We start from the raw sequence: 27,361 nt of genomic DNA on the forward strand, positions 1-27,361 counted from the left end.
TTCCGGAGACGGGCCCAGCTGGGCAGGGCGGGGCAAGACCTGACTGACAGCGATCGCCGCCAATCCCCGCGCGGAGGGATTAACCCTGCGCTGCCCGGGGCGGAAGCTCTTTGTCTGGGGAACCGGCCTCCCCCTGCGTCCGGGCGGGGTGGCGAGGTGAGGGGCGGCGGCCGGGAGCTGGGGTGATGGGTGGGGACAGGGCCTGTCTGTGCTGGGGGGCAGGGAGCTGGGTTATGGGGGGTGGGGGCAGCGCATGTCTGTGCTGGGGGATGGGGAGCTGGGTTATGGGGCTGGGCAGTGGGGTGGAGCTGGGCCTGTCGGTGCTGGGGGAGGGGGAGCGGGGTTATGGGGCGGGGCAATGGGGTGGGGCAGGGCCTGTCTGTGCTGGAGGACAGGGGTGGGGCAGGGCCTGTCTGTGCTGGGGATGGGGAGCTGGGTTATGGGGCTGGGCAGTGGGGTGGGGCAGGGCCTGTCTGTGCTGGAGGACGGGGTGGGGGCAAGGCCTGTCTGTGCTGGGGATGGGGAGCTGGGTTATGGGGCTGGGCAATGGGGTGGGGCAGGGCCTGTCTGTGCTGGAGGACGGGGTGGGGGCAGGGCCTGTCTGTGCTGGGGGATGGGGAGCTGGGTTATGGGGCTGGGCAATGGGGTGGGGCAGGGCCTGTCTGTGCTGGAGGACGGGGGTGGGGGCAGGGCCTGTCTGTGCTGGGGGATGGGGAGCTGGGTTATGGGGCTGGGCAGTGGGGTGGGGCAGGGCCTGTCTGTGCTGGAGGGCAGGGAGCAGAGGTTATGGCTCGGTGGGTGTTTTGGTGAATCATGACTAAGTCTCTCTTTTCCCCTCTGTTTGTTGTGGTTCTGACTCTCCCATCACACAGTAACATCCTGATCAATTGTTTTGCTGCAGCCCCCATAGGAGCCTGGACGTGTCCAGTGGGGAGGGAGAGATGCAAGTTGGAGAACTAGAGCGCAGGCCCCAGCAGGGATAAGCTGGTCCCTGAAGACAGATGAGCAGCTCCTGGGTCTCCATATCCAGGCTCCGCGAGAGAATATGGAAACAGCAGAGCCAACGGGCCCAAAAGCAGGGAATGAGCTGGAGAGAGACGGGAAGGAGCCAGTCCTGGGACCACCCATCTCAGTAAGTCCTCGATGGTCCCACACAGGATGGCGACAGCTGAGGACTGAGCAGTGTGACAGGATGTCCCAGTATTGGAAAGATCAACTTCAGGAGGAGCTACAGCGCTTACGGACACCTGCTGAGGTTGTGCCGACATCAGTCCCTGCATCAAAAAACCCTCCGCTGCTGGATTTGAACCCAGAGGAGGATATTGAGGCCTATCTGGCTTCCTTCGAGCAAGTGGCTGAAGCCTGCCAGTGGCCCAGAGGAGAGTGGGTGACCCGCCTTGTGCCAGCCCTCAGCGGAAAAGCTCGGCAGGCCATTAGCAGCCTGGATGCCAGAGATGCTGGAGATTATGGGAAGGTGAAGGCAGCTGTCCTGCGAGGGTGTGACATTGGCATGGAGACACAGCGCCAGCGCTTCAGGCAGTTCCGCTACCAGGAGGCCGAGGGGCCCCGGGCAGTTTTCTGCCGGCTCTGGGAACTCTCCCATCGATGGCTGAAGCCGGAGATCCGCACCAAGGAGCAGATCATGGAGTTGCTGATCCTGGAGCAGTTCCTGACCATCCTGCCGGAAGAAATCCAAAGCTGGGTTTCTGAGCATTGCCCAGAGACATGTGCCCAGGCAGTGTCCCTGGCTGAGGATTTCCAGGTAGGACTGCAACAGGTGGGGATATGAGAGCAGCAGGTTATGAGCAGGTGCAGGGGAATGTCCAGGGGGCTCCACTGGGCTCGGCACTGGGGTTGGGGCTGTTTGGGGCTCAGGGTTCAGCTGGGTCACCAGCCACAGGGATTTTCACAGCTCCCTGCCCTGCACACCTTGCCATTCTCTCGGAGTATAAATGTCACTGCCTCCCTTATGCAGAGTCATGCAGAACCCTTGGGCAATAATTTCACTAGTACCTGCAGCTGCTGGGAGAGTGCAGTGACGTGACGTCTCTCAACATCTGAATTGATAGGGAGCCTCTTTAACTGACTGGGGCTCCGTGTGAATCTAGCGTGTGCCGTTAGGAGGCAGTGCAGCATGGCCTGATCCTAGAGACCCATCCCTGAGCATCCCCTGTGTGTCACATGCAACCGTCATGTCCATGGGGTAGGAGTGTCTCCTGAGCTGCCTCACCTCACAGGACGTGAGTGGCGTAGTAGCTGCAGGTACTAGTGAAATTGCGGAAGGGTCCTGTGTGACAGGCATGGCTTCTTTCCTTCAGCTCCTCCCAGAGATGGCGTCCTGGGGAGCCTGCGTCTCCCTGAGGTCCAAGCTCCTCCCAGGCTCACACTGCACAGCCTCAGCCTCCCATTCCTGTTACCTCTCCCATTAGGTACAGGACCTGCTGGCCAAAGCAGCGTCTGTCTGAGGAGAGGGTGCCCTTTGCCACAGGCATTATTCAGGTATGATTCCCCCCTGACTCCCAGCCCCTGGCTGCCTGGTGACCCATGTGGTTGGTTCCCAGGTCACAGTGCGTGTGAAGGTTGAGGATGTGACCCCAGAGGAGATGGATGCCCCTGAAGCATTATGGGAATCTCAGAGCACCCAGCTGGAGCCACCACAGCCCCATCCCGCATGGGGATCCCTGAAGGAGGCGGCCCTGAGGAAGTGCGAGCTGCCAGGCGCCCCTGGAAAGGAGCCCCGAGTTGGACGAGAAATGGGTAACGAGCTTGTGAAGGGGCCTGGGTCGAGTCTTCCCAGAGGCACTGAGGAGACAATGGGGAAGGAAGTCCCTCGGGCTGTGTGTGTTTGGGGACAACAGGGAAGTGGCTGGCTCAGGCCGTGGGGGGCTCCCCAGCAGGATTGGAGAATGTGGGAGGCAGTGTGTGGGGTTAGGGTGGCCTGTGGGTGTCCCCTAGATGACAAGTGGCCCAGGCAGTGGGAATGGGACTGTGGGAGCTGGGTGGCCCTGTAGCCAGCGCAGATGTGAACCCTCCTTGTGTGTGTCCTGTTCTGTGGTGTTACCTAGCGGGAGCTGACTCCTCAAGGCCCATGTCATTCAGGGCTTCCCATGCAGCCTGGCCAGCTCAGGTGGAAGCCCCTTCCCTCACCCATCGATGGACTGAGCGCTCAGTTGGGAGACTGAGGCAGGATGGACCCTTCCTCTCCTCTGGGTAGTGAGTTAGGGGGATTGGGGGTGTCTTATTTTCTCCCGGTTCTGGCCGGCTGAGTGAGAATGAGGAGTATCTCAGCAGGAAGGGCCTGCAGGAAGCTCCAGGGATGTTATTGTGGCGGCCTAAAAGGAACATGACCCCAGCCTGGAAATCCCCCACAGCTGTAATCTGTCAGTGGGGCACCTCCCTCCTCCGCCCCGAGTAGCAATGGTGGGAGCTGTAGCACAGGGAGGGCTCACATGTGTTTCCCACCATGTGACCCAGCTGTGGGGCTCTGTGCAGAAGCTGTCTAAGTAGAATATTCTTGCCAGGGATGTTACAACCAACAGGTGGGTTCTCCCTGGCTTGGCCAGTCCTAGGCTTGTACCCTGCCCAGCCCCTGTTGCAGTGCCTGCAGCTGCAATGCGTTTTCAGGAAGAGCACAGTGGGTTGAATCCCCTGGTGTCCAGGCTGAATATCCTGCCTCACTGGCTCTAACACAGGAACCTCTCATGATTTGTTTCCTTGTTTTGATGGTGGCTTTTAAGGAGTGCCCTCACCCCCCCCCCCCGCCCCCTTGCCTAACTCCTCCTCCAGGTTGGGTAGCCCTTGCCAGCCTGAGAGCTCTTAGCTGGTGTTAAATAGCCCCTCACCTGTGACCACCATCCCTGACCCTTCTCTGGCAGGTCCCTCTGCTCTGGGATTGTCATGGTCAACACGTGCCCCTCTGCCAATCACAGCTTTACCATCACTTACAAGGTAGGATGGACCCAGCACTAATTATGCTCGGGGTATGTGCGGTGCCAGCCAGAACCTGAGTGGCCAAGGTGCTGCCAGCAAAGTAGGTGATGGCTCTGGACCCTGGGGTTGGCAGCTTTTCCCCAGGTGTTTTACATTCTCCCCAGTCACAGCCCATCCCCCATCAGCCTTTGGCTTTACATCCCCACCTCTGCCAGCCCAGGGGTGCTGCTCTGCCAGCTTTGCTGCTGCTCTGGTGGTAGATGCTCCTTTCCTGACACTGGACCCTACGGTCTCAGCATGCGCAGGTGGTGGTTCTCCAGCTGCTTCCTTGTGTCGTTTACCTGGCTGCATACAGCGCCTGCACAGTCACTTCAGTCTATTGTCAGTCTCACACAGACTTTCTCCAGGGGGTGGGTTGGGGCCTCACACCCAGCATACAGGGCCAGGATGGCTTCTTCACTAGCCTGATCAGAGCCAATCAGTCTGTCATGCCTAGCAGCGTAAGGCTCTAGTGCCTTAGCGGTGATGGGTGAGCTGGTTGGCATGGCCATTCCTCCTGTGCCCTCTACTCTGGCTCAGATCACTCTGTGTCCTTTCTCTCTGGGATTTTGGGATCTCTGGCAGTGGCAGGAACTGGGGCCTGTCTCCTCTCATCTCAGGAATAACTCTGAGAGCATTGGCATAGTCGATGGTGTAGTGAGAGACTGCCTGGAGATGGAACCCACCACTGCAGAGGGCAGCCTGGGAACCCTCATCTTAGCAAGCCACTCACCCAACCCCAGCTTACTGCAATGTAACACAGTCGCATTTCGTGTCTCCTGGACGGGTTAAGCAGGAGATGCAAGTAGCACCCCCTACTATCTTCAGTGGAGCTACTCAACGTTTCTTTAACAAACTTTTTTTAATTTTTGGTGTACAAGTGGACATTTTTCTAAAGCAAACTCTTTTTGCAAATAATTGCTGACACTAATGACATTTTTCACAAAATTATTCATCCCGGTTTTTAAATAAAATATTGCATCTAAATGTTTTGTTCACATAAAGCCAACCATTTTGATAAATGAAAAAAAAAATTGTGAAAGTAGACAACGGGTCCATTTCCAAACACCACTTTGAAACCTCATTGTGTCCGTTTGTTTTTTATCTGGCTCTAACCTGTAAGTGGATTTCTGTAGGGAACATCATTGTCACCTAAACAGCAGGGCCGTTGAGTAGGGCAAAGGAACCAAAGAGACAGAGCGATCCATTAGCAAAAGAACAAATGAGTTGGGTCCTGAATGAGAAAGGGATACTGCAGTGAGGGAGAGAAAGGTCTGTTGTGGGGTGGGCGAACTTTTTGGCCCGAGGGCCACGTCTGGGTGGGGAAATGGCATGCAGAGTCATGAATGTAGGGCTGGGGCAGGGGGTTGGTGTGCGGAGGGAGTGCGGGGGGTAGGAGGGGGTGCAGTGTGCAGGAAGGGGCTCAGGGCAGGTTGGGGTGTAGGGTGTACGAGGGGGCTCAGGGCAGGGAGTTGGGGTGCAGGAGGGGATGTGGAGTGCAAGGGGGGGCTCAAGGCAGGGGGTTGGGGTGTGAGGTTCAGGAGGGGGCTCAGGGCAGGGAACTGGGAACTCAGGGCAGGACGAGCGGTGCCTGCAGACGAGGGCAGCGCAAGGAGCCCTCTGCCCCCCCCCACCCCAGGGCCACAGGAACATGGTGCCGACCACTTCCAGGAGTGGCCAGGGGCTTGCAGCACCACGGATCCGGCCCACAGGCTGTAGTTTGCCCACCCCTGGTCTATGGTCAGGAGAAGAGGGAAGAAGAGAGAGGTGGAGCCTGGAGGGGAATTGAGGGGCTGGAGCACAGGGAAAGGGAAATGTTGGGAGTTGAGGAAAAGTTATCGTGGGCCCTGGGAAAAGAGGAAGGAGAAAGGGATGTGGGGCTTCCTGCTTGTGCGCCTCCACAGCCCCCTATTTCTGCATGGCTGACTGTTTGGCTCTTCTTGGGGGTCTCGCCGGTGGAAGGATGTGAGGAGCCTCAGCCACTTCCACTTGGAAATATGAGAGATGAAATAATCTCTGGATTCTCTCTTCCATCCAGCAGGTGCGAGGATCCTGAGCAGGACTGAGAAGCAGCCTCACGACGAAGGGCCTGAAAACCTGCAGCCCCCCAGCATATCACAGCAGGATTCAAGAGAGAGCATTAACCACAGACCTGAGCAGGAAGGAGCCTGCAAGAGGCAGAAGAGGAGCCCAGTGGGGAATGAGCCAGATCCCCTAGGGGAACGTGAGAGTGGATTCAGGAGACTAATCCAACCTCCTGCATCGGGGAGACCTCGGACCGCAGGGGACCTGCACCATCAGAACAGCATTCACAGGACAGAGAAGCCCCATAAATGTCGAGATTGTGGGGAAAGGTTCTGGGAGAAGCAGGCGCTCACGGCCCATGGGAGAGTCCATGAGAAGGACAGACCATATCCCTGTCCTGAATGTGGAAAGAGTTTCAACAGACTGACCCATCTCAAAACCCACCAGAGAACCCATACGGGAGAGAAACCCTATTTCTGTGCCGAATGTGGGAAGAACTTCGGCCACCTCTCCACGCTCATTACACACCAGAGGCTGCACACAGGGGAGAGACCCTACTCCTGTGATGAGTGCGGGAAAACTTTCACGAACCCCTCGGACCTCAACAAGCACCAGCGCTCCCACACGGGCGAGCGGCCCTACCCCTGCGCTGAGTGCGGGAAGCGCTTCAGCCAGCTCTCCAACCTGACGATGCACCAGAGGACTCACACACAGGAGAAGCCCTACCCCTGCGCTGAGTGTGGGAAGAGCTTCAAGTATCTGGCTTACCTCGCCATTCACGAGCGCTCCCACACCGGGGAACGGCCCTTCCCCTGCACTGAGTGTGGGAAGAGCTTCAGTAACAAATCCTCTTTGGCCCGCCACCTGAGAATCCACTCCAGAGCCGCAGCCATGGACAAGTGAGACCCTCCCACCAGAGGCCTCCGCTCTGGTCGTGTGTGTATAAGAACGTGAAGCAGGGCCTGAGAGAAGCTAGCCCCATGCCCACTAACCAAACCATCCCTGTCACGGACACCAGGGGGTGTGAATTGGGGCTTCACCTTAGTCCTCTGAGGTGTCTCAATTCCAGAACTGCCCCAGCAGTGATTTGCTCCTTCCTGCTTGAACTAGTGAGGAGAGGGTCACTCTAGGGGCTTGTCTGTGCTGTAAATTAACTTCTTGTAACTCAAGTGTTGTCCCTCACTCAAGTCCCATCCACATACAGTACCTTTAAGTGGGTGCTGTGACCCCAAGTTGGCCAGCCCAAGGAGGGGACATAGGCTAAAACTGGAGCACAACGCATCAGCTGCTAACACGGCACCTCTGTAGTGTGGCTCCAGGCTTGTGTCACTTGCATATCGCTAGTTCTCCAGTGCCTAGCCCACGAGTCCCCTAGCGTGCCCAGAAAGGACAGAAGTTCTCCCACTACTCGCTGGGATATGCGTGTGCGCAGAAGCCATAGCGCTGTACTTGAGGGAGCGCAGAGTCTGTGTGAGCACAGCAGTGTGGCTGTTCTCAGCTGAGCTCGGCTCACTCGAGAGGAGTCACTGGAGCACAGATAACTCAAGATAACTCTGTAGTGAAGGCAGACCCGGCGAGACTGGCAGGCCTCAGTCCCAGCGGTACCAGGAACAGCACCTCCAGGGGAAGGCATTGGGCCAGCTCTACCTCCTGCCCCACTGCCAACCAGTTCTGCCTCGATGGCCCCGCACGGCCACCTTCTTCCACACTCTGCCCTACTCGGAGGCACCCAGCCTCACCAGCGCTTCAGAGCCCTCTATCATCTCTCCCCAGCAGCCGCGTGTAACCGGGGCCCAAGCCTGCTGCATTGACTCCCTGCCTCCCGCTCACCTGACTGGCTCTTCCAGCTGACTCTTATCTCAGCCTAAGCATTTACGTTCTCCGTGTACTCTTCTGTATTTAGTCATCACCCCCCTGTTTTCTGCTCCTGTCCTGCTAACTCTCTTTCTGTTTGCTGCCCTGTCTCTAGTGCGTTGCGTTGTCCAGACCACACCATTGCTCCCTGGCTCAGCTGCCCATCAGCACAACCGCTGATTCAGTTCTATTGGTGTGAGATTTTGATCAGACGACCCCAATCCTGCACTGAGCTCCACATGGGCAGATTCCTCCGGCGTGCTGCCTGGCTACTGGGGTCCCCAAGCGTAGCTCAGTGCAAGATTGGGGCCTTAGTTTTAAATCTTCTGATCTTCCCTACCTCATTGGTTGCCCTTCTGAATTGCTGGTATTTTTTATTTATTTCCTGCTGATTTGATTGTAATGTACTGAAGAGCACTCCTTGTCAATCAGTCACGGCTCTGCACACTTAATTACCTCTCTCTCCCTGTTCCTTTGACTCAGTTAAACCCACTCTCTTGCTTTGGCCCTTGTGTAGCTGCCCATTGCCATTCTCACTGTTGTCCCCCTGGCTTCTCGCCCTGTCGAGTCCCAACTCACTGCGATGATGTTTTATCAGTCTCCCTGGCTGGATTTAGTTTCTGGCTGAGAACAGGGAGAAGGGGTGGAAAGTGGGACCTGCGTGGTGGTGGCAGGTATCTAGCACTCCTAGGAAAAGCTAAGGGGTGCGTCAGGACACTTGGTAACACATGTGATCCAAGGACAGCCCTTACATCTCCAGCTGCAACCCGGTGCCGCTCTGCTTTTCTCCCTGCGGCCTAGCCAGCAGTACACCATGGGAATAAGTGGCCCAGCGATTCACAGGGGCAGTTTTACTATTACAGCGTTTACATTGGTAAGTGAAGAACACTTGCCATCCCCACACAATTTCCTTGTTGGGGAGGCAACATTTGGAGGAACCCAGTCCAAGATGTTGCAGGGGGAAGAACCAGGGTAGCTAGAACTGATGCAGGCCCCGCATCTTTTCATCCACACTGAGTGCCTGAGAGAGTTACTCTCACTTGGGAGTAGCTGTCCTGCTGTTCCTATGTAGATGTTGTGATACCCTGTAGTTTTGGGCTCCATGAGCCAGCAAAGCAAAATTGGAGTTTAGACTTCAACTTCCACTGTGGATGGTGAGTCCTGTGTGTTGTGACTGGATGTCTGCTTCCCTGCAGCTCCAGAGAGGCTAAGGAGCACACAGCACATAGGCCTCATGTACAGGTGGAAAATGAGGACCTGTACTTCATCAGTGTAGCTCCATTGGCAGAAGCAAAAGTGGAAACTGTAGTGTAGACAGGACTTTGGCATTGTTACCACTGTGTCATCAACCCCTAACCAGCAAGTGACTTATCTCTCTTTCCAAATACCAAAAAGCTCTGATGGAAGAAGGGGCTCTGAGAGCATCAGAGAAGATATGCAAGCTTCTGCTGAGAAATTTCAGCTCCTACTATGATCTGCCCATTCCTGGATGCACACCTTCAACACCGCTCTCTCTGGGTTGCTACCTCCATGCTTCCTCTCTGGACACTTCCCTGTCAATAGTGGGTGATCCTGGCTTTTTTAACTATTTAAAGGGCCTTGCAGATCTCTTCAAAACCTGATTGACTACACCTCGGTCTCCTGGGTTTGAAAAGCTACTAACCCCAATAAATACAATATACATAATAGTGTTCAGTAACCCTGCTACATCTCTGCAGGAGGGAAAGCCTAATCCGATAACAGCCCAGCCATGCTTCTCTTCCTGATTGCAATCTACCCCCTCTGCACGCCTGCTCCCTGTCTCTTTCAGAGCCACCCAACAATCTTCACATTAAGCCCCCAAAAGCTCCAAACAAACTGTCTAGAGTGGCCCTCCATGAGTCCCAGCTTCTATGTCTCTGGGCACCCAGTAGTCCATGTTCTTGGTACCACAACATACCTCATCACAGAGTTTCACTTAACAGTTATAACACCATCTCATATCTCACAATTTCACGTTAACATAGTCCCTTCTCCACAACTCCATTGAATATGGAGGGAGGAGAGGATGATCCAAGTGCAATACATCAAAGTTTGGCATCAAACATGGGAAAGTTGCATGGTCCAGCTCCTGCACTCCCATCACTGGAGCTCCTGAACCCCCATAAGGGGAGGACACTGAGGCTATGTCTTCACTGACAAAAAAGGTGGGGGGGGTTAACAGTAGGATAATTGAGGTGTATTAGCTCTCATGCTGTACACACACAGTGGAGTTACTGTGAGGTAAACCAGGCAAAGTCAACCATGGGCAGGGGGCTTCATTCTGACCTCACCCATCTGCCTTTTGAACACTATAAGCAGCTTGTCTCCACTTAGGATTTTACAACACAATAATTATCCCCAATTGTTATCTTGCTGTTTAAAAAATGGGCACCACTGTAAAATACATTGTAAGCACAAGGCAATGCCTTGGGATTAGCCATGATAGGAAGAGGCATGCAGATAGATCTCATCCTCCCCTGAAAGGCACATAAAGTTCACACTGCATAGAAAAATGAGTGACTCTTAAGAAGCCATCCTGGCACAGCTCTAGGCAGGTGCTCAGATACTCCCTGGAGAGACTCTATGTGAACCTAAGACTGGCCACACTGGATCAGACCAATGGTCCACCTGTTTTCCCATAGTAGCCAATTCCAGGTGCTTCAGAGGGAATGAGCGGAACAAGCAATCCTTGAGTGATCCATCCCCTGTTGTCCACTCCCAGCTTCTGGCAGTCAAAGGCTAGGGACACCCAGATCATGGGATTGCATCCCTGTCTGTCTTGGCTAATAGCCATTGATGGACCTGTCCTCCATGAGACCAACTATAAACTGAAGTGACTGTCAGATGCTGGTTTCTGCCATATCTGAGGAGCAAGGAAGAGGGTGTGAAGTCATCTCACTGGGACAATAGCTTTGCAAACAGACCAGAGGTTGAAACAGCAAGCTCGGCAGAGCAGCACATGGGTGCTCGCCTAGCCCCCCAGGTCCTGGCAGGGGTGGGAATGTAACACCAAAAGCTAGCAAGGGGGCTCTGGGAAGATGGTAAAACTGTCAGGAAAACCTTGGAACACCAAGGGCTAGAGGCACCAGGTGCATTATTGTTGCTATGGGCCTTGGCTCTTGTAGTGCCCAAACTTTAGATGGGGCTAGGTAGACCCTGGACTTATACATCAGAAGGGACTTGACTCAGACTGATAAAGGCTTAAAGTTTTGCTGGTCCTGGATGTAGGTTACATGGGATGGGAGGGAAACCCTGTAACCACCACCATCAGGAAAAGGGAGAAAAATTATGTGCAGGTTCCTGTGTTAGAACCAGAGATGGGCTATTGGGCAAATGGGAGGTTCCAGGGGACAGCAGGGACCCCAGGCCTCAGCCCCAAAATCCCCCATCCAACCAGCAGTGGCAGCAGCTGGAGAAAAGGTGGAGGGGACACTGCTGTGAGATGACCAGTATATTCTGGAGACAACACCCTCTGCCTGGAAGATTCACGGGAAAAGGCTGGCTGTACCCCCAGAATAATTCGTTAGAGCATCTGTTTGCAACAGACTATTAATAGTAATTACAGCTACCACAACCTCTCTGCTGGTGAGATTATCAGGCCGCAAGTGCCCTAACGCCTTTCTCTACTGGACAGAAGAGAGGTGATCACCTGTAGGGCCAATCCCAAACATTCAACAATCATGAAAGTGGCTTAATGATCATGAGATTTTTTTTAAAATCAGAATTTTTCTTCTGGTTTCTTTACATAGAACAATAGTTTAGTTATATATTATAGACTTATAGAAAGACTTTCTAAAAATGTTAAAATGTATTACTGGCACACAAAACCTTAAATCAGAGTGAATAAATGAAAACTCAGCATACCACTTCTGAAAGGTTGCTGACCCCTGCTCTAGTTCAAACAGGAATTAGTTCAGGGAAGTCCTATGCCCTGTGTTATGCAAGAGGTCAGACGAGAGGATCACAGTGGCTTCGGGCCTTATAATCAAAGACTCTGTGAACCTCCGGGTCAGCATCTCCAAGGGGGTCTCCCCAGGCCCCCTCCTAACCTCTGGCTTCAGTCCCATTGAAAACACTGGGAGATAGTGGCCATTTTGACTTATGGGCAGTCCCACTGCTGCATGCAAAGGCTGTAGGAAAAGTGTGGCCAGATTGACTGAGGGCAGTTTGTCTTCATCCCTGTTGAAAGTAGAGGGAGGTAGTGGCCATTCTGCATAGTGTTAATCTCACACAGCAGCTGCCACGAATCACAAGAGTGTGAGGAAACACCAAATAACATCAGACTCGGGATAAAATGGGCAAGGTAACTCTGAAACAGTCTCACCCTCCTGGCTGATCATGAAGAAAAGGATGAGGGAGGAAAGGGGCTCCTACCAGGCCTTGGTCAGGGTGGGTGGGAAGCTCTGAGTGACAGAATCAGAACTGAAAGGGACCTCGAGAGGTCATCTAGTCCAGTCCCCTGCACTCAAGGCAGGACTAAGTATTATCTTGACCATCCGTGACAGGTGTTTGTCCAACCTGCTCTTAAAAATACCCAATGATGGAGATTCCACAGCCTCCCGAGGCAATTTATTCCAGTGCTTAATCACACTGACAGGAAGTTTTTCCTAACGTCCAACCAAAACTACCCTTGCTGCAATTTAAGCCCATTGCTTCTTGTCCTATCCTCAGCTGTTAAGAAGAACAATTTTTCTCCCTCCTCCTTGTAACAACCTTTTATGTACTTGAAAACTGTTAACATGTCCCCTCTCAGTCGTCTTTTCTCCAGACTGAACAAACCCAGTTTTTTCAATTTTCCATCATAGGTCATGTTTTCTAGACCTTTAATCATTTTTGTTGCTCTTCTCTGGACTTTCTCCAATTTGTCCACATCTTTCCTGAAATGTGGTGCCCAAGAACTGGACAAAATACTCCAGTTGAGGCCTAATCCGCACAGAGTAGAGTGATAGAATTACTTCTCGTGTTTTGTTTACAATACTCCTGCTAATACATCCCAGAATGATATTTGGTTTTTTTTTTGCAACAGCGTTACACTGTTGACTCATATTTAGCTTGTGATCCACTCTGACCCCCAGATCCCTTTCCGCAGTACTCCTTCCTAGACAGTTGTTCCCAGTTTTGTATGTGTGCAACTAAATGTTCCTTCCTAAGTGGAGTACTTTGCATTTGTCCTTATTGAATTTCATTCTATTTACTTCAGTTTGTCCAGATCATTTTGAATTTTAATCCTATCCTTTCATTTCCTATGGTGGGGGGGAAGCACTTACAACCCCTCCCAGCTTGGTATTGTCCACAAACTTTATACGTGGACTCTCTATGCCATTATCTAAATCATCGATGAAGATATTGAACAGAACCAGACCCAGAACCGATCCCTGCATGACCCCACTCATTATGCCCTTCCAGCATGACTGTGAACCACTGATAATTACTCTCTGGGAACAATGTTCCAACCAGTTATGCACCTACCTTATAGTAGCTCCACCTAGGTTGTATTTCCTGTTTGTTAATGAGAAGGTCATGTGAGGCAGTTTCAAAAGCCTCACTAAAGACAAGATATACCACATCTGCCACTTCCCACCTATCCACAAGGCTTGTTACCCTGATATGGGCCATGAGGATATGATACATGCTGGGTGAACAGCAGACACAGGAGGCGGCCTTACTGCAGGTGGCCAAGCCATCATTCACCTCCTATGCTCAGCCCCAGTCCTCCATGTGGGACACTGGCCTCCCATGAGACATCTGATTCAATCTGGGAGCTCCCCAGATAGATACACCCCCACCTCTTCTCAATCTCAGTGTGAGCACCCTCCATACAGCACAGTCACTTACACGACCACACACACCAAGTGACCTGGGCATAAGCCAGTTATGTCACTGTGGAGCCAGAGCCTGAGAATTACAGAGGAGAGGTGTATCTACAAGGCACCACTGGCAAAGCAGTCCACCTACCCGCAGGCAGAGGAGCAAACTCTATCTAACATCTCTTATCACAGCGGGGTACTTGGACAAATCAGTGCAAGGAGGAAGAAGGCCGAGGCTCAGAGGAGAAGGCTCCATTACTGCCCTAATAGAATCTAGGAGACTCAGAAGCTCTTCTTCACTGAGGCCCAAGGCAGAGAGTTACAGCTCACTCCAAAGCCAGCTAACGCCCTTGTGATGGCTGGTGCAGGAGCTACAGAGGCCAGCCCACAGGATTTAGGCACTGTCCCTATGTAGCAGTCTATTAACTGTGATCAAGTCACCCCTTAACCTTCTCTTTGTTAAGCTAAATAAATTGAGCTCCTGAAGTCTTTGACTGTAAGGCAGGTTTTCTAACCCTTCAATCATTCTCATGGCTCTTCTCTGAACCCTCTCCAGTTTATCAGCATCTTTCTTGAATTGAGGTCTGGACACAGTATTCCAGCAGTGGTCATACCAGTGCCAAATACAAAGGTAACACAAACTGTACACCTACTTGATAGCCAAGGATCAAGCCCTTTTGGCCACAGCATTGCCCTGGAAGCTCATGTTCAGCTGCTTATCCATCATGAGCCCCAAATCTTTTTCAGAGTCACTGCTCCCCAGGGTAGAGTCCCCTATTCTGTATGTGTGGCCTGCATTCTTTGCTCCTAGATGTACAGCTGGCTATATTAAAAAACATATTGATTTGTGCATCCAGCTCATAAAGCAATTCACTTGTAGGTGTAGAGAAGGGATCCCCCCGATGTATTATGGGAGGGTTTTGCTATCCCCTTCCTCTGAAGCATCCTCCATCATGGCTGGAGATGGGACACTAGGGTATTCTGTCTCTCAGGTGCTTGACTGGCTGGTTCTTGCCCACATGCTCAGAGTCTAACTGTTTGCCATATGTAATAATAATTGGAGATATACCAATCTCCTAGAACTGGAAGGGACCTTGAAAGGTCATTGAGTCCAGCCCCCTGCCTTCACTAGCAGGACCAATTTTTGCCCCAGATCCCTAAGTGGCCCCCTCAAGGATTGAACTCACAACCCTGGGTTTAGCAGGCCAATGCTCAAACCACTGAGCTATCCCTCCCCCTATCAGGAAGGAATTTTTCTCCAGGTCAGATTGGCAGTGACCAATGGCTTTTGTTTTTTTCCTTTGCCTTGGCCTTTGGCTTCCTCTGAGTGAGTCACATGCCAGGATTATTTGGATGTATCTCATGTAATCATTTCTCTGCCATTGTGGGGGCCTCAGGCCCTGGTGCACCTTGGTCCTTCCTAGTATCTCCCTGTGCAATGTAATAGTTGAGTCTCCTAAGGGCTGTCACACTTTGGCCTAATTTCAGGTAATGAGTTTAGTGTGTGGGTGCTGGGTGGTGCTGGTGGCCTGTGGTATAGAGGAAGTCAGACTAGATGATCTGGTGGTCAGTTCTGGCCTTGAGGCCTATGACTGCATGACCTCCTGTATAGCACAGGCCAGAGAAGTTTTCCCAAAATAATTCCTGGAGCAGATATTGCAGTAAAACAGCCAATCATGATTTAAAAAGTGTCAGGGATGCAGAATTCACCACAACTCTTGTTAAATTGTTCTAAAGGTTAATTCCCCTCACTGTTAGAAACGTGTATCTTATTTCCAGTGTGAATTTGTCTAGCTTCAACTTCCAGCCATTGGAGCGTGTTCTACCTTTCTCTGCTAGCTTGAAGAGCCCTTTGTCAAATCTGTGCTCCCCATGTAGGTACTTATAGCCTGTGAGCAAGTCCCCCCATAACCTTCTCTTGATTCAGCTAAATAGATTAAGCCCCTTGAGTCTATCACTCTAAGGCAGGTTTTCTAATCCTTTAATCATTCCTGTGGATCTTTTCTGAATTGTCTACAATTTATGTACATCCTTCTCGAATTGTGCACACCAGAACTGGACATAGTATTCCAGCAGCAGCTGCATCAGAGCAAAACACAGAGGTGAAATAACCTCTCTATCCTACTCAAGATTCCCTTGTTTATGCGTCCAAGGATCACATTAGCCTTTTTTGCCACAGTGTCACACTGGGAGCTCATGTTCAACTGACTATCTCCCACAACCCCCAGGTATTTTTAGTACCACTGCTTCCCAGGACAGAGTCCGTTCCCCTCCCCTTGCCCGTAAGTCTGGCCTGCCTTCTTTGTTCCAAGATGGATACATTTACATGTAGCCATATTAAAATACATGTTTGATTGTGCCCAAGTTACCAAGCGATGAAGCTTGTGCTATACCAGTGACCTGTCCTCTTCATTATTTACCACTCCCTCAATTTTTATGTCATCTGCAAACTTCATCAGTGATGATTTTGTTTTTTCCAAGTCATTAATAAAAATGTTAAATAGTGTAGGGCCAAGCACCAATGCCTGCAGGATCCCACTAGAAACACAACCATTCAATAATGATTCCATGTCTATAATTACATTTTGAGATCTATCAGACAGCTTTTAATCAATTTAATGTGGGCTAAATTTTATATTGTTCTAGAATTTTAATCAAAATGTTGTGTGGTACCAAGTCAAATATTTTACAGGAGTCTACATATATTACATCAACATTATTATCTTTATCAACCAAACTTGTAATCTCATAAAAAAAATCAAATTAGTTTGACAGGATCTATTTTCCATAAACCCATGTTGATTGGTATTTCTGTAATTATGTTAACTCATTTTAACTGTTTATTACTCAAGTCTCATATCAACCATTCTATTATCTTGCCTGGGATTGATGTCAGACTGACAGGCTTATAATTATCTGAGTCATCCCATTTACCCTTTTTAGATATTGGCACAACATTGGCTTTCTTTGTGTCTTCTGGAACTTCCCCAGTGTTCCAAGATTTACTGAAAATCAATATTAATGGTCCAGTGAGCTCCTCGGCCAGCTCTTTTATAACTCTTTGATGCAAGTCGTCTGGACCTGCTGATGTTAAAATGTCTAACTTTAGTAGCTGCTGTTTAACATCCTTGTCAGATACTAGTGGAATGGTATGATGACACATACAAACCCTAAACTGAAGAGCAAGGTGTTAAGGAAAAGCTCCGGGCCCAGGCAGCCCTCCCATAACCACACCTGCAAAGCCTGAACAACCTGGAGGAGGGGCTTGAAAGGGGAAGCAGAGCAGCTCAGAAGGAGGCAGGCAATGGAAGGGAGCAGATAGCTGCTCAAAATTCTTGGGAGAAGTACGGCCCAGGAGCTCATTGCCAGAGACTTGAGCAAACCTACAAAAAAAGAGGCAGAGGACTGATTGTGCAGGTCAGAGACTTTACCTGAGACTTTTTGATTTACGCTGTGGGGAAAAGGAGACTTGTGTCGGAAGTGGCTGGGGGAGGGGGCTGATTAGCACCCCAAGGTGCAGAGCGTAACTGCCCACCATTGGGCCCTGGATCACAGAGAGGTGGAGAGGGCCGTGCTTCCCTACCCATTCCAAGAAGACATGAGAACAATAGGAGTCTTCACCTTGGGGAAGAACCCAGCTGGGGAAGACCCTGACCGTTCGAGGACGCAGAACCCCCAAAGTCCCCAGACTAAAGGGAAGGACTGAAAACCCTTGAAGGACAGGATGATATTTGCAACTGAAAGGTGACCTGCCACACCCCTGCCTGCTCACTAAGCAGCACTGTTGGTAGTGTTCCATCTTGTACAAATCCAAAGAGTGTTATCACCTTATGATGAGACTATATCATCTGTTTTTTTCCAAATACAGAACAGAAATATTTATTAAATACTTTTGCCTTTTCTATATTGTTACTGATATTTCTACCATTTCCATCTGGGAAGGGACTGATACCACTGTCAGGATTCTTTTTGTTCCTACTATATTTTAAAAAACCTCCTCCTTATTTTCCTTAACTCTGCTAGTGACAGATTTCTCCCTTATCAATTTTCTACAGTTCCTAGCTTCTGATTTATAGTATCAACTTCTTCTTTCTTCCATGTGGGATCTATCATTTTTTGTTATTTATAGGTGCCTTCACTTCCCCTGTAAACCATGTTGGTTTTTTAAACAATATGGCCTTCTTCCTCGATTGTGGCTTTTCATGCATCCAGTAAAGTGTTTTTAAACAAGTCCCAATTATCATTCAGTTTTTCCGATTAAATTCTTCCTCCCAGCTGATTTGGCTCATAACTGTTTGCAGCTTTGTGAAACTGGCTCTTTTAAAGCATTATATATATTTACTGGTCTGGACTGTATTCTATTTGCACATTATAGAAGTGATCATACCATGACCACTTGTACCTAAGCTACCATTAACTAATAGTTCTGTGATCAGTTCCTCTTTATCTGTCAAGATGAGGTCTAATATATAATTCTACCATGTTGGATTCAACACTTTTTGACTTAGGAAATTGTCAGCTGTAATGGTCAGAATTTCCAGGAATGTTTTAGTACTGGCAGCATGAGACTTCCAGCTGTATGTTTCTCACATTAAAGTCCCCCACGATCACACAGTTTTTCTCTCTACTACACATTACAGATTGGTGCATGGCAGCTGGTGGCTCTGAGTAGCAGCCTGGGCAGGTCAGCCCCACTCAGTTCCATTTGTAGCCCTTTCCTCAAGGCTCTGTTTATTCTCCAACATACAAACAGAAGGGCAGTGTGGAGTAATAACAATAGCAATAGCCTCCTGTAGCTGAGGGAGGTCCTGCTCCTTTAATTCAGGGGGTTCACCCTCTCAAAGTCTTCGCATACAGACCCAAGAGAGCAGCAAAGAGTCTTGTGGCATCTTATAGACTAAGAGATGTTTTTGGAGCATGAGCTTTTGTGGGTGTATACCCACTTCGTCGGGTGCACTCTCAGCTCTCTCCTGGGCCCTGCCTCCCTCAGGTATCTAGGTCCTCATTTATAGCCTCAAGCTAGGAATCAGACCCAAGTGCTAGGTGCTGGTCAGCCGGTTAGTTGTTTCCCAGCACCTGCCTGATCAGCTTCCCTCCATAACAGCACTGATTGCTCCCTGTCCCCACCTCCAGGCTCTCAAAGGGGCAATCTGCCCTCTTATAGAGCATGAGGAGCTAGTCATCCAGTACCCTAGTGTGATTAGAGGGGCTGTAGCAGACACCAGCTAACACACATCTGGGGTGTTACCTGCTAGGACGTTGATCCATAAGCGTTGAAGATCATTTTCTTCCATGTTATCAATGATTCAGAAACAGACAATCCCATTCTGGACATAGAGTAACCCTCCCCCTCTGCCCACTCCATACTTCCCAGATAGGCTGTACCCATGGATTCAGCATTCCCACCCCAGGTGTCAGGAACACCAACTAGACAAGGTAGGCTCACACATGAGCCATTCCAATTCCTGTTTGTTGCCCAGGCACCTAGCACTAGTGGCTAGGCAATGAAAGCCTTTCTTCTCTGAATAGTCCTTCATTCATTCTGCCCTCAGCAGCTCCATTAGACAAAGCCCTGTAGCGGGTCATGGCGGGACACTGGGTCCTGCCGCGGAGGAAGGGGAGCTGGACTAAAGGGCCTCTCGAGGTCCCGTGCAGCCTGGGATGACTCCCCCTTTCCCGTTACACCCGCTGCAAGGGGCACAGGACGGGCAAATGGCAGCAGCGACAGGTCCCAGACCAGCGCCTGGTTTCCTGCCCGCAGCCTCTTTCAGCAGCGTTCACACGAGCCCTCCAGCGGGCCGGGGATTGCAAATCCCATCCGGGAGCAGCCGGCAGCACCTGGCGCCGAGGACCGGACCCCGGCCAAGCACCGCCCCGCTCTCCCGGCCAGATTCCCCCAGGCTGAGCTGCGCAGCCGGGCTCCGCCCTCCCCGCTCGCAGCGCGGTGCAGACGCCAGCTCCGGCCGTGGGGCCGCCGGGAAGCAGCGGAGGGGGCGCAGGGAAGGGTTAAGCCGCCTCTCCAGCTGAGTGACAGCGATGGTGGCCAGTCCGCGCCGTGCGGAGGGGGGATTAACCCTGCGTTCGCCGGGGGGAGTTCCTGTCTGCCTGTTCCTGCTGGGGAAGGAGCCGCTGCGTTTCTTTGTGTCGGGCGCCCCGCGCTCCCAGCCCCTGCGGAAACCGGGGGTAGGCGAGGGGCAGTGGAGGGGAGGTGGGGCAGTGGGGGCTGGGGGGAGCGCGGGGGGGAAGGGGCCAGTGGGTGTTTGGGGAAGTCGAGGCAGGGGCTCTTTTCCCTTTTGTGTTGTGGGTCCCGCTCCCGTCACAGAGGAGAATCCCCATGAACTGTTGTGTTGCAGGTTCCCCGGTGTTTCCAAGAGGGGCCCGAAGGAGGGAAGCAGGTTTGAGAAGCGGGGCGTAGACCCTAGCTGGGAAAAGGCCGAACCCCAAAGCAGAGAGCGGCTGCAGAGCAGGCGGCCCAACAGCCCCTGCACCTCCAGGTCCAGGCTCGGCTGCAGCAGGTGGGGCCCACGAAAGCGAAAATGGAAAAGCGAGATCCCGTGGAACCGGGACCGGGGAAGGAATCCGAGCGGGCTGCAAAAGATCCCATTGTGGCACCCCCCATAACAGTAACTCCCAGGTGGTCCCGGATTAGACTACACCAGGTCAGGACGGAGCCACAAGAAGGGATGTCCCAGCGACGGCAGGTGCTGCAGGCGCGACAGACCTCTCCTGAAATTGTGTCAGCTCCAGACCCTGCCTTGGGAAACCCTCAGCTGCCGGAGCTCGAGCCAGAGGATGACATTGAGGTCTATCTGGCTTCCTTCGAGCGAGTGGCTGAAGCCTGCCACTGGCCCAGAAGAGAGTGGGTGACCCGACTCCTGCCATCCCTCACTGGAAAAGCCCAACAGGCCATTAGCAGCCTGGATGCCCGAGAGGCCCGAGACTACGGGAAGGTGAAGGCAGCCATCCTGCGAGGCTGCAACATCAGCACAGAGATGCAGCGCCTTCACTTCAGGCAGTTCCGCTACCAGGAGGCCAAAGGGCCCCGAGAGGTCTGCAGCCGCCTGCGGGAACTCTCCCATCGATGGCTGAAGCCGGAGATCCGCACCAAGGAGCAGATCATGGAGCTGCTGATCCTGGAGCAGTTCCTGACCATCCTGCCTGAGGAAATCCAGAGCTGGGTCTGGGTACGTCACCCGGAAACTTGCGCCCAGGCTGTTTCCCTGGCAGAGGATTTCCAGCTGGGACAGCGAGAGGCTGGAGTGTGGGAGCAACAGGTGAGAGCAGGTGCAGGGGAATGTCCATTGGGCTCTGCAGGGAATTTGACGGGGCAGGTTTGGGCACTGGGTGAACATAGAAATTCTCAAGGCGGGACATGAGTGGGGCTTATTCTGCGTAATCCTGCTCTCAGCACTGGGGTCTGGGCTGTCTGGGGCTTAGGGCTCAGCTGGGTCCCCAGCTGCAGGGATTTCCAGAGCTCCCTGCTGTGTATGCTCTGCTCTGCAGGTCCTGGTGTCCTCTGGTTTGTAAATGGCACTGCTTCTTTAGTATGCAAGGTCCCTCATTACCCTTCAGCAGCCCTTCTTGGGGATGATGGTGACAGGATGACGACCTCCTCAGCACTTGGCCTGGTAGAGATGCCTCAGCAGCACACTGCAAGCAGAGTTGGTCACTGGTTTGAAATGTGCTATTAGAGAAGCATTTGTTGCTTGGGGCTAGATGCTGCACACTTGGCATGTGAGCCAGGGAAGGGGCAGTTTCAAATCACACTAAATGACCCCATCTGAAGCCTAAGGGCAGGTACCCAGCTTTGCCCAGACAAAGGTTCAGTGGACGTTTTGTGCCCAGGGAATTTTCAAAGTTGGTCTTGACTGAGCCCAAGTTGACCAAATGCCCAGGAACGTTGAATGGGGGGGCTCAGGACTGAGTGGACTTGGCCACTAAGTATACATCACCATATGCACTTGCCATGTACTAATGACAGCTAAATGCCAATTTTCAATCAGCATACAAGCATGCTGTAATCAGACCCTGATGGCGAGGTCGAGGGTGCAGGACTCTCACTTGGACCAGACCCCAGAACTTCTGCCCTCATTGTACCCCCCGGAGGAAGGGGTGTGGTACCTCCCTCTGGGGCCCTCCCCCAAGCCATTGGTGGTGTCCGCAGGGCCCAGCACTGAGGGAAATTCTCCACTGCTGAGAATTCCTGCACACCATGGTGTCCCTCAGGATAGTTGTGGGTCTGTCACCCTGCAGATCACACCCAACTGGAAGCCCCCTAGGCTCGCAGGCCGTGGAACGTTACGTGTCTGTCGCGTCCCCAGTGGCAGGGATGTACAGTACTGGGCAGCGTTCAGTACCTACCCTGACTGGCAGGGATCCTCTTGGTCAGCCTCATTGGCTCATCACTTTGGGGGTGAGCCTTCCCATGTGTATGCCTGTACTTTGGTGTGGAAGACCCTCCAAGTCCTATTGACCCTGGTAGGGGTTGGGGGAGCCTTCACCCTGGGGGTGGACCTCTTTGCTAATGGGGCCTTTTAGATATGACTCCTCCCCCTCCCCCGTAATTCTCAGGCCCTGGTTCCACAGTGACCCATGTGGTTCCTTCTCAGGTCACAGTGCGTGTGAAGGTCGAGGAAGTGACCCCAGAGGAGGTGGAGACCCCTGAAGCATTATGGGAATCTCAGAGTTCCCAGCTGGAGCCACCACAGCCCAATACCACGTGGGGATCCCAGGAGGAGGTAGGACGGAGCAAGTACAAGTTGCCACGTGCCCCTGAAGAGGAGACGGAAGCTCTACAGGAAACTGGTAATAAGCCATGTAGGCTGGTTAGGTGTGCCTTTCTGAGGAAAGGGTGTGTGGAGGGGACGACGTGGAGGGGAGATTTGGGGGAACCGAGTGTCTCAGAGAATTTATAGTGAGGTGTGGACCCATCAATCTGTAGGTTAATGCGCAGCAAGATTGGCGTCTGCGGAACAGGCCAGATAATGGTGGTAGGTCAATCTTGGTGGCAATTGTGGGCTTCATAGCTAACAGGAACCTTAGAGACCTTGGAAGGTGGGGAACTATGCGAGGTGTTCACAGGTGGGATCAGAGTTTCAGAGGAAGAGTCTATGTGGAGGCTGATGTCTCGTGTAACATGGCGTTATGGCTACAATGTGGATTGCACTCTGACTGCTCCCTAATCAAGTGGCTGCCTCCTTCTGCCATCTGTTGTCTCCTGTTCAGGATCCTACCAAGGAAGTGCCTTCTCCTCCTGACCTACATCCCTAGGCCTTCCCGTGCATCCTGACTGATTCCTAAAAGGAGCCTCTTCCTCCCATCCATCCTCTAGGTGCTAATATGGGGAGTGAGGGCAGAATTGGCACCTCCTAAATTGCTCCCCAGAATGTAAAGGGGATTCATATCCCTGATGGTCTCCTCAACAGAGGCACCGTGGTTATTTTCTTACTCTTCCAGCAGATAAATGAGAATGAGGAGAATCCTCAGCAGAAAGGGCCTGAGATAGTGAGTTCATGGGATGTTATCCCAGAGGGAGCCTGGTGTCCATCCCTGGAGCAGCCTCTCTGGGGGTAGCAAGGGTGGGGCTGTAGTACAGAGAGGGCTCAGGCATGTTTCTCACTGTCTAACTTGACCTAGGGGCTCTGTGCAGATACTTTTGGGTGGGACTGTTCACCTCTACAGAAAAGTTCTGTCCAGCAGGTGGGTGCTCCCTGGCTTGGCTTATAACAGTTGTGGACCCTTTCCCAGCCTTTCTTATAGCCTCTTCTGCTGACTTGCCTCCTGTGCATCAAGTCAGGTGGTAGGTTTCCCTCCTCTGGTGGTGGTATCTTCTCTGTTCACCTTCCCCTCCACCTGTGTCTCTCCCACTCAAGGCATCCTTTGAGGAGCAGTTACTCCTTCTGGGCAAGATGACAGGGCAGTTTTCTGGGCTCCTTCCGGGTTTTCTTCAGCAGATGTGTTCAGCTGTTCCTCCACAATCTAGCAAAGGTGTTAAGTCCCACCCAAGAGATCCCTATTAGTAGGAGGGGTCCCACCCCCAGCTATCCCTGACAGTTCTCGGGCAGCTCTAGGACTGTCCTGCTCACTCTCATGCACCCAGCGTAAACTCCTGTGATGCACTAACTGTTGTAAGGGTTGATCTGCAGAGCTGTTCTAATCATGGCTTGGGCAGTGCCATATCCAGCAAGGCTGGTAACAGCCAAGTGGCTAACAGAGAAGATGGTCCCACTGATTCCTGCTGTGCCAGGCTTTTCCATTCCCACCCTGGCTGGCCCGTAGGGGCTGGGGGAACAATCTGATGCTTCTCTGCCAGCCTCACTGCTTCTTGTCTACTGGGAGGCTGATTCCCTTTGCTGGTCTCAGCATGTGCAGCCATCGTTCTAGTCAGATGCCTCCCCAGCCTTTCCCTTGTGTCATTCACCTGGCTGCATTCAGTATCTCTACAGCCACGTCTGTCTATTATCTGTCTCACACAGACTGTCAACAGGGACCCATGCCCCTGCACGTAGTTTCCTTTGGACACAGCTTCCTGGGACTGATGGCTGCTGTACTAGTGTCCTCAGAGGCAATCAGTCCATCACCTCTGGTAGTGCTAGGTTCCAGGGCCTTAGCAGAGAGGGCTGAGTCCAGGCTGCATGGCTGTTCCTCATGGCCAGTGCTGAGTCCTTGCCATCCATTCACCCAGTGTCCTCTCCTCCCTGGAATTTTGGGATGTTTTGGCACAGGGAGTGTAGGAACCACAATTCACCCCCTCTCTGGGCTTAGTGCTACATTGGAAATGTCTCTTGAGACACTGATGTAAGCGACACAATAGTGAAGTACTGTCTGGAGCATGTGATCCAGGATGGCACAGAGCATTACTGTACTGATGGGATGGGGCATCCTGGGCACTTGCTGCCAGGATAAAAGTGATTCCTCCTGACAACAGCAGGATCTGAAATAAATTCTCTTCTCCAACCAGCAGGTGCCAGGATCCTGAGCAGAGCGGAGGAGCGGCCCAATTTGGGAGAGCAAGAAAACTTGGATCTGGCCCGAACATCGCAAGGCGGATCAGGAGAGAGTGTTGCCCGCAGACTTGAGCAGGAAGAAGCCTGCAAGAGGCAGAAGAGAAACTCAGCTGGGAATGAGCGAATTCCGCCAAGGGTGTTCCCACAGCTCCCTACTCAAGGGACACCTGGGGCCATAAGAGACTTTAAAAGCCAGGAGAGCAGCGTTCACATGATGGAGAAACCCCACAGATGTCGAGATTGTGGGGAAAGGTTCTGGGAGAAGCAGGACCTCATGGCCCATGGGAGAGTCCATGAGAAGGACAGACCCTATCCCTGTCCTGAATGTGGGAAGAGCTTCAACAGACTGACCCATCTCCGAACCCACCAGAGAACCCACACGGGAGTGAAACCTTACTCCTGTGGGGAGTGTGGGAAAAGCTTCGGCCACCTCTCCACACTGACCACGCACCAGAGACTGCACACAGGGGAGAGACCCTACTCCTGTGCTGAGTGCGGGAAAACCTTCACCAACCCCTCGGACCTCAACAAGCACCAGCGCTCTCACACGGGCGAGCGGCCCTACCCCTGCGCCGAGTGCGGAAAGCGCTTCAGCCAGCAATCCAATCTGACAATGCACCAAAGAAGCCACACCGAGGACAGACCGTACCCCTGCACTGAGTGCGGGAAGAGCTTCAAGTACCTTGCTGATCTCACTGTGCATGAGCGCTCCCACACGGGCGAGAGGCCCTTCCCCTGCCCTGAGTGCGGGAAAAGCTTCAGTAACAAATCCTCTCTGGCTCGTCACCAGAGAATCCACGCTAGAGCCGCAGCCAGAAACAAGTGAGACCTGCTGGCCAAGAGCACCACTCCAGCTGTGTGTGTATAATAACGTGAAGTAGAGGAATGGAAACAGTTAGTGAAGGAACTTGGAGAAATCAGCCCCCTTCTCCCAGTACCAATTCCATCCCTCCCTCACAGACCCCATGAGGTGGATTAAGAACCATGAGAACAGAGGGTGGCTTCACCTTAGGCTCTGAGGAGTCCCAGCCCCTGAAATGAGCAGGAACTGCTCCCTTACCTACTCTACTTAGCAATTGAGCAGCCTGTCTCTCATGTCCACATGAACATCAGTTAATCTGCTCTGGTTTCCCTGTAGCTTCTCTAAGGGCTGGGCTGGGGCCTGTTACAGGCTCTGTATTTCTGCTGTTTTGGGGTGGGTGTTTGCAATACCTAGGGATTTGCCCAGGCTGTGAGCAGGTCACTCGAGATAGGGAAGGGATTTCTCCCAGGGGTTGGGAGGCCCACGATCTCTCAGCTTCATGAGGAAAAAGAACCAAAGAATTCCTCAAGGGCTGCTGCTTATGTCAAACTCACGAGGTGACATCAGACCCAGCACTGCTGGGAACTGTGGATCCAGGGGGAGGTGTTTGGCCACATCTGTGTCAACCAGCTTTGCCGCTGTGGCCTGCACAACCACCCTCTTCACACTCCAGACTTTCCAAGCCCTTCAGTGTCCCTCTGTAACTATGCCCAAAGTCTGCCGCATCATCCCATCTCCTGAGAGGAGCTTCCTGCTATTTCCTGTCCCAAACTAAGCATTTATGTTTGCTATGTAATTAATTGTGTGTGTTTATTCATTGCCTCATTAGTTTGCTGCTCCTGCCTTGCTCGCTGCCATGTTAACTCTTTATTTACTGCTCTGTCGCTGCAATGTGGGGGTTTTTTTTTTTGGTCCATACTGTGTGACTGTTCAGCTGCCCATCAGTACAACTGTTGCTTTCACTGTTTCTTCTGAGAGTTTGAGCATGTAGCCTTGATCCTGCAATGAGCTCTCCACAAGCAAGATCAGGGCCTTTATTTTTATTGACTGACCTACCTCGTCTGCTGCTTTTCTGAATTGCTGGTATTTTTTAGTTGAATTGTGTGAACAGTCATTGTAATTAAGTGAATAGTGTTCATTAGCGGTTATTGCTCTTACATACTTAATTCTTATTAGTCACTTGACATGGTCTAACTGCATTATGTCCCTTAATTAGCTATCCTGTGTCATTTGCCCTTTTGTCATTTTTATTTCTTGTTATCTGCAGTCCTGACTTCCCAATCACTATAATGAGGGGTTTATCAGACCCCTGGGGGGTTTCAGTTTGTCGAATGGTAAGGGAGAGAGGCAGAAATTGGGAGGACTGGGGAGGGGAGAACTCAGACACTTATAGGGGAGACTGAGATGTGCATTGGGACACTGGGCACCATGGGGATCAGGCGTGCAGCCTGATCTGGATCCTATGTGCTGAACTGGGTCACCCTATTGCAAACAAGATATTGCAGAACTAGAGGAGGTTCAGAGAACAATGAAGGGAATAATCAAGGCCTGGAAGAACTCTCCTATGAAGAGAGATGGATAAGACGGGGGTTGTTTCCCTTAGCAAGGAGATGAATAAGAGGAGGCAAGATAATAGCATATAAAATAACAGGAATAAAGAAGATAGATCAGGACATTCTCTGTTCTCCTTGTCTCATAACACATAAACCTGGGGATCCTGAATGAAACTAAAGGGGGGCAAATTAGCCTAATAGACTTTAAGGCTAATAGGGACTATCATCGAGTCTGTCCTACTGCCCATCACAGGCCACAGAACCTCACCCAACCACTCCTGTAATAGGCCCCTAACCTCTGGCTGAGTTACTGAAGTCCTCAGA

General features: G+C 52.0%; 1 protein-coding gene across 1 annotated transcript; it reads left to right on the top strand.

The window, feature by feature from the left end:
• On the top strand, positions 1-26,600 carry LOC120394578. Its single transcript, XM_039518806.1, has 8 exons — positions 1-156; positions 902-1,762; positions 2,562-2,757; positions 6,008-6,893; positions 19,438-19,681; positions 20,099-20,950; positions 22,286-22,481; positions 24,637-26,600. Exons 2-8 carry the CDS (start codon positions 1,046-1,048, stop codon positions 25,506-25,508), a joined length of 3,963 nt encoding a protein of 1,320 aa, XP_039374740.1. The 5' UTR covers positions 1-156; positions 902-1,045; the 3' UTR covers positions 25,509-26,600.
• Positions 26,601-27,361: the final 761 nt, after the last annotated feature.

Source organism: Mauremys reevesii, unplaced genomic scaffold, assembly GCF_016161935.1.
Source record: "Mauremys reevesii isolate NIE-2019 unplaced genomic scaffold, ASM1616193v1 Contig67, whole genome shotgun sequence".
Classification (NCBI taxonomy): Eukaryota; Metazoa; Chordata; order Testudines; family Geoemydidae; genus Mauremys; species Mauremys reevesii.

Bases quoted from the DNA above. Each gene is read 5' to 3' on its own strand.
- LOC120394578 (XM_039518806.1), top strand. From the start codon at position 1,046: ATGGAAACAGCAGAGCCAACGGGCCCAAAAGCAGGGAATGAGCTGGAG. The intron at 1,763-2,561 runs GTAGGACTGCAA...GTTGGTTCCCAG, and splicing joins CCCTGGCTGAGGATTTCCAG to GTCACAGTGCGTGTGAAGGT. The intron at 20,951-22,285 runs GTGAGAGCAGGT...GTTCCTTCTCAG, and splicing joins CTGGAGTGTGGGAGCAACAG to GTCACAGTGCGTGTGAAGGT.